Source organism: Salarias fasciatus, chromosome 16 (genome assembly GCF_902148845.1).
Source record: "Salarias fasciatus chromosome 16, fSalaFa1.1, whole genome shotgun sequence".
Lineage (NCBI taxonomy): Eukaryota > Metazoa > Chordata > Actinopteri > Blenniiformes > Blenniidae > Salarias > Salarias fasciatus.
Genome location: NC_043760.1, coordinates 25,900,375 through 25,907,583, shown reverse-complemented (window position 1 = coordinate 25,907,583; position 7,209 = coordinate 25,900,375). Strand labels below are relative to the sequence as shown.

Below are 7,209 nucleotides of genomic sequence, written 5' to 3'. Positions count from 1 at the left end.
GTCAGGCAGCACTAGAGAGCTTGGTCTGATATGGGATGGGATGGCCACCACACTGAAAGGTGAAAACCAGATTGGCTCATTCAGTGCACACGGCCATGAAGGTGATGGGAAAAACTGACTACCAATCCTACCAATCGACTACCAAGTTGATTTATGAACAAAGTGTTGTGAGGCAAGCCCAGAGGAGAGTGACCAAACCATCACCTATCCTTTACTCTGAAAACGAGCTCCAACCCTCGGGCAGACGATATCGAGTCCCCAGCTGCAAACTCAACCGTTTTAACAATTCATTTGTTCCAACCTCCATCAAATTCGTAAACAATGCTGCTTGAGGCCAGAGATTTGGCAACACTTTTTTATAGTGGTTTTACAAATTTTACTATGTGGTGTATGTATGTGTTCTGTGTAATGTGATGGAATATACATGTACTTGTTCGTTGTCACTGTGACTTTCAGCATTTATGGCACAGTGACCGAACCCAAGAAAAATTTACCGAGTGGGACAATAAAGTATATTGCATTGTCTTAAATTGTATTGTACTTAAAGGATTGTTTGTACCTTGAAATCTATGTATGACAAGAAAATGATGACTGCTCCTATTTTTCTCAGTTCCCAAGATGGACATGAAAGATCAACGGGATGTCTTTACAAGTGATGCAGTCACACAAATTCAAGGAGAAATGGAAAAAAGTGCTGCTGAAGGAGTTGCAAAGATAAAGGAGTATTTGGAGAAGCAGAAGACCCCTCCACTAAACATCGCCATCACTGGAGAATCTGGCTCTGGAAAATCCACCTTCATTAATTCTTTCAGAGGCATAAACGGCAGCGATAAAGGAGCCGCCCCGACTGGAGTTGTAGAAACTACAGCAGTGATCGAATCGTATCCTCATCCGAACCACCCCAATGTCAGACTATGGGATCTCCCTGGTGTTGGAACCCCCAAGTTCCCAGCTGATAAGTACTTAGAGCGGGTTGGATTTGAGAGGTTTGACTTCTTCATCATCATCACAGCCTGTCGCTTCAAAGAAAACGATGTGAAACTCGCTCTGGAGATCAAGAGGATGGGGAAAAAAATCTACTTTCTTCGTTCAAAGATTGACAGTGATATAAGCAACGAGGAAAGAGGAAAGAAAAATTTCAACAGACAGAAGACTCTCGACGATATCAGAGAAAACTGCATTAAAGGTAAATACACTTTATAATTCGCTTTAAGTATTATCATGTTCAACACTGAGGATTTTTTTTTCCTTGTTGTTTTGAACTGCTATTTTATTTAAAACAGATAAGTTTTGTCTCCTCGTGAAACAGATCAAAGAGCAAAGAAGATGTTTTGCAGCTTCTTTACTTAATGTGACTAAATCAAACAGATGAGGATTGGACTAGAGAAGCAACATTTCAACTTTACATTGAGGCACACCTTAATTCCCGAAAGGAATTAATTCATCTGAAATCTAACACTAGTTAGACTATGAATTCAATAAAATAACCAGACATATTAAAACTTTACTGTCGAAGCACAGACATACAGCGTACATTGTGGAGTTGTGAAAGTTTTCACTGACTCTATTTGACCTGCTGTCCTGGGCATGTGCAGTCGCTCATGAGGCTGAAAGGGGAAATGCCAGAGAGATGATATCAACAACAAAACTAGAAACTCCCCTTAAAGCCAGGGTAGACAATGTTGTCCAAAAGCACTTTTTGTCATACTGAGTGAAATGCTCCTTGCCCCCTGGGAGAAGTCAATTCATTATGTGTACAGAAAAAGGTGCGGAAAAAGTCTGACAATTGTAGCAGCCACAGGAGTGTAAAAACTCCGACCAATCGAAAGGCGCGGACCACTCTTCAGGAACCAATCAAATCCCTTCGCCGTTCTACCAGCCCCCTGCGCGTACATTTCAATGGCGTGCACTGGCCCTGGTTCAGTGCGCGTGCGCGCGCTGCCAAGGCGCTTTCGGCGCTCGCGGCTCACGTGAAAAATCAAACGAAGCGGAGCGGGCGAGCTGCGCTCCTATGCGCGTTGTGCGCGGGCAGTCAGAAACGTTAATAACATTGGAGGCGATCACAAACTCCGTGTGCATGGCGCCTCCGCGTCCAGTGCATTCGCTCCCAACGGGAGCTCCTCCAATGGATGGGAGCTGGGCGGAGCCTTGGGGAGATGCTACATTCGTGCTACATGCTACTTTTCCAAGATCGTCGACCCTAGCTTTAACTGCTGCAGCACATTGAGAAGCTTCTACATGGAGCCCCTCCACCCACTAAATATCTGGTGCTGCCGCTGTAACAGGCACTGATAAATGTAGCAGAAGAAGGAAAGAAAGCTTAACGGTAACATGATTACATTCACTCCCAGCCTTCACTTTTTCTTTCTGTGCAGACTGACTCCATACTGAAACCCTTTTTCTTTGAGGCATTTACTGAGCAAAGCAACAAATCAGTTTTTCAGTGTTTTTAAAAAAGTTATCTCAACAGAACACAGAAGCTTTCTCAGCTCAAACTGGTGGCAGACAACAATGTTCACACTGAATTCAGCTCACACCTGAGGTCGACTTTAGGAGCTTCAAGTTCACCTCTTCAGGTCATTCCTGGAGACGTTTACTTCATCCAGTCCACAGTTGAGTTGTGCTTTTAACATCAACACAGCAGCACTGCATTAGGACTGAAAACCAACTAAACTCAACTAAACACAGTTTATGTGAAAGCTTCCTTACAGTTCTAGCCCTTCCTACTTGTTGAGAACGGGCCCTGGGCTCATTTCAGTTATACTCTCGCATATTTGTGTGATATTCAGGATTAAGTATTAGGTCACTAAAACACCTTTAACTTAAAACCGGGATCAAAACAGTAATTAGGTTTCTTGTAATTATTTGGGCAAATGGCACCTTTTCTGGAAAACACAACAGCAATCTTTTTATCAAAATAGCAAATTCACACTTCAATTAGTGGTGAACAAAAAAACAGAATAAAGTAAATATCAGTACCCTTTCAGTGAGAAAGTTGGCACAAATGTGAGCAACAGGCTAATAGCCAATGTTTTTCTTCACCAAATGTTTCACACAATCGGTGTCTGTTTCACAGCCTTAAACTATCAAAATGAAGTCGGCACCCCCTTTAAAAAAAAAAAAAAAAGTTGGAGGCCTGAATTGTGGCTTGAGAACGTTGGAACCCAAAACTTAAAGGATAAGTTTGGTTTAAGCAGTTTTCACGTTGTTCATAGAAGGAAGTACAACAATATACTCACCCAGAAGATAAGTGGTTTAGGAGAAATTTAGGTCCAGAGTCGAGCTGCAGACATCCGTATACTGTTAGCCAATGGCGTGAGGAGGAGTGGTGTGGCGTGAGCGGACCATGAGAAAACATTGGTGAAACTAATGAGTTTTTAAACGATTAAAGCCGTTTTGGGAGTCAGCGCTATACATGCCCCATTGGCTAACAGTATACGGATGTCTGCAGCTCAACTTTCGATCTAAATTTCTCCCGAACCACTTATCGGATCAGAAAACCCTTCTGGGTGAGTATATTGTTCAACTTCGTTCTTTAAACAGTGTGAAAACTGTTGAAAGGGAACTTATCCTTTAATGGTCCAATCACTCCACAGAAATGAGTTGTTTTCATTCACTTTCCTCGAGCATGCGTCTCCCCTCTCTTCCTGTGTGCGCAGCACCTCACCTCCACGTCAGCTCACAGGACCAAAACAACCTGGTTTTTAAACAATCAATTTTACTTTAAAATAAAATAATACTTTCTCCTTTTTGTTTTCACATAATGAAATAAAACATTCCCTTTTACAAACACAATTTAAAATGAATTTAACCATTTTTAAAGCATAATAAAAACATCTGATTTTTAACAGCCTCTTAACACTAGGAATACCAGGATTTTCTGGCCTACCTCGGAAACCCAGAGTGGCCAAGATGGTCCAGTGCTTTTGAATACACAAGTCGTTCTCCTACAGCCAGCCACCTTTCATTCGTAAATGCAGTCGATAACTTTCAGCCAGTTGGTTCATGCATACCTCTGAGGGGGAGGAGGAGGCTTGAAAAGAGCCAGGGACTACTTTGAGATTTCCTCCTGAGTGTGGCAGAGAAGATTCTTTCCAAACACAATGAACTTTTTTACCCATCACAAATTGTGATGTAACTCCCAAGGTTTGACTGGGACCCAGTTAAGACTGACAGGTTTCCCACAATCTCCAATGCTTGGAGTTTCTTTGTTGCAAACTGCATTTGGTCCTACAATCCAGGCAGGACATCACCACAGACAAAGAGCTGTTCCCAACAAAGTCTCACTGCTGTTTCTTGCAATACATTGCAACAAAACCAGACAAGGTTGGGATAAAGTTCTGGGTGGCATGTGACCTGAAGACTAAATATGTGTGGAACATGACCCCCTGTGTTGGGAAAGACCCCAGCCATGCCAAGGGAGTGAGAGTGGGAGAAGATGTGGTGAAAAAGCAGATGGAGCCATTTCTGGACAAAGGCAGAACGGTAACAACAGATACATTTCTTCACGTCTCTGGCACTCGCCAAACAACTCTTCCAATGGAAGAACACCATCCTTGGCACAATGAATAAGATTCGTCAGGAGCTTCCCGGATCAGCCAAGCAGACTGAATTCTGTGCATCATCAATAAATCACAGGAAGAAATTAAAAACATAAACTGTGTCAACCTCTTACTTCAGTTTTACATTAGATGCTTATTCAGTGTTATATTTTCTACAAGCACATACTGCGGCTTGCAAAAGTATATTTCCTCCTTGAATTTTTTTACCTTTTGTTAAATTTCATTTTTCAAACATAAATATATAAAATTGGCAAATCGGACAAGAAGGAAGATTCTTTCCAAACTCAATGATTTTTTTGTAATCCCAAGTTCTTCTTTCCTACCTATGAAACTCTTCCCCTTTTCCCCTGATTTTCAGTGCACAGCTCAACGGCCACTCACTGGCCTGCTTTTCTTTTGTAAACGCAGCCGATACCTGCCAGGTTGTTGGCTCATGCATACCTATTGGAGGGGAGAGCCAGGAAGGAAGATTCTTTCCAAACAATGGATTTTTTTTTTTTTGTGGTGGGGGTTTGGGGGCCAGAGTGTGAGGGGGAGGAAGGCACTTCAATGCAGGAGGTAGCCTTATGAAAAGGCCACCTCAAACCTCCCCTCAACAGAAGGACTGATTTTTGTAGCGTAGTTTTGCGTTTGTCACATCTGTTCTAAGATTGGATTGCACTCAGACTCTGTTTAGTCATTAGCTCAACATTTGATCATTAAGGAAACAATCAGACAACTTCTGCAGCCACTATGAGAAAAGGGGGTGAATAATATTGCACATCCCACTTTTCAGGTTTGTATTTCTTAAAAAAAAAGTTTAAATGTTGTACAAATTTCATTTCACTGCACAATTGTGTCCCATTTGATGTTGGTTCCTCACAAAATATGCCAATTTTATAACTTTGTTTAAAGTCGGAAATTTAAGAAAAAGGGCAAAGAATTCAAAGGAGGTGAAGACTTTTTCAAGGCACTGTACATACTATGTTATAACAAATATTGTTTTCATACACAGCACCCATAAATGCACTGTAAGAAATATCTCTTATTTTTCTAACTATGAAATACAGACACTAATAAAATTTGCAAACTCCCCAATTCTCGTGCAAACTGATACTTTACATCCACAACAAAGTTTTCTCTTCTGAAAATGGTCATTTGTGTCAAACTGATACAAACTATCACATGAAGAGAGTTTTAGAAGCATCAGCTGAACATTGGTGTGTGCGCTACACTTCTCCCTCTGTTTATGCCACATTCCTGCATGATGCATTGCGTAGCGGCTGCATTTACAAATGAAAGGTGGCTGGCTGGAGGACGACGACTGGTGTATTCAAAAGCACTGGACCACTGTGGCCCATCTCTGGGTTCTGGGAGGGGTTGGGCCAAACTGGCCCCTGCTTGGTAAACTATTATGTTTTTAAATCAACCACGAACTATGCATTTTAAATATATACTAACATTTCAGCAGGGTTACACATTAAAACAGTAGTTTTGTCACTTTGGACCAGTCAGTAGTTTTAATACCAATGTCTCCACCTGCAAAGGGCAAACATTTTCTTTTCGAGCAAAGGGGGGACCATCAGAAAAAGTTTAAGAATCACTGGGTTAGAGTCTCACTGTTGTTGCTGTTCAAGTCTTTCCAACAAGATGATTTTCTGTTTCTTTGACACAGGTCTTCATGATCAAGGCATTGAGGCTCCACAGGTCTTCCTGGTCTCCAGCTTTGAGGTCCACCTGTTTGATTTTCATTTGCTGGAGAAGACATTAGAGAGAGAGCTTCCTGCACCCAAGAGGAACGCTTTTCTCTACGCTCTGCCCAATATCAGCAAGGAGATCATCAAGAAGAAGAAGGATGCTTACCAAGCACAAATCAAGTATCACGCTTTGTTGTCTTCAGGTGTGGCAGCTGTACCGGTCCCGGGACTTTCCTCTGCTGTTGATCTGGTCTTGGTCGTAGGCATTGTCACGAAATACGTGAACGGGTTCGGGCTTGATAAGGAGTCACTGAAGAGGCTTTCTGACTCCTCAGGTGTGCCATACTCTGAGTTTCTTTCTGTCGTGACTTCAAAACTGGGAGGAACAACAATCACCCCAGAGCTCATCAAGAAGCTGTTGAGCCAACTTGCACTGGAAGGAACATTAACAGTTGCAGAGGAAGTATCCAGATTCTTTGTTATTATTGGGACTCCAGTATCAATGATCCTCTCTGGTGTTTCCACTTACAGAATTCTGAATTTTTTGCTCGACCTGGTTGCTGATGATGCTCAGAGAGTGTTTGAAAAGGCTGTTGCAAAAACCTGTGAAGTGTGATTCTGTGGCACATCTCAAAGTGGCATGCAATCAAGTTAATCTGAGCAGATTAGCTAAGAGTTGAATATGAGTGAAACAAAAGAGTGTGATCTGATTATCTGTTTAAACTGTATGCAATGATAAGGGCGACTCATTTATTGCAACAGTAAATTGACGCATATGATGATATTTGTTGAAACATCTGAACCAGCATCACCAACAAATCTCTTCAGATTATGGTGTGATAAAATTTGGAGGAATTATAAATTAATACAATATAAACGACAATCTGTACTTGTAATTCTGTTAGTTTTGTTTGAGTCTTTTCTGAGGTAGATACGAGGTCAGAATGAAATGTGCATATTGATAGTCTTTG

The 7,209-nt window shown here is 41.7% G+C and overlaps 1 protein-coding gene across 1 annotated transcript; it reads left to right on the top strand.

Moving 5' to 3' along the window:
- The first annotated feature begins 612 nt into the window (after positions 1-612).
- On the top strand, positions 613-6,858 carry LOC115403026 (interferon-inducible GTPase 5-like). Its single transcript, XM_030111778.1, has 2 exons — positions 613-1,186; positions 6,217-6,858. Exons 1-2 carry the CDS (start codon positions 619-621, stop codon positions 6,852-6,854), a joined length of 1,206 nt encoding a protein of 401 aa, XP_029967638.1. The 5' UTR covers positions 613-618; the 3' UTR covers positions 6,855-6,858.
- The last annotated feature ends 351 nt before the right edge of the window (positions 6,859-7,209 follow it).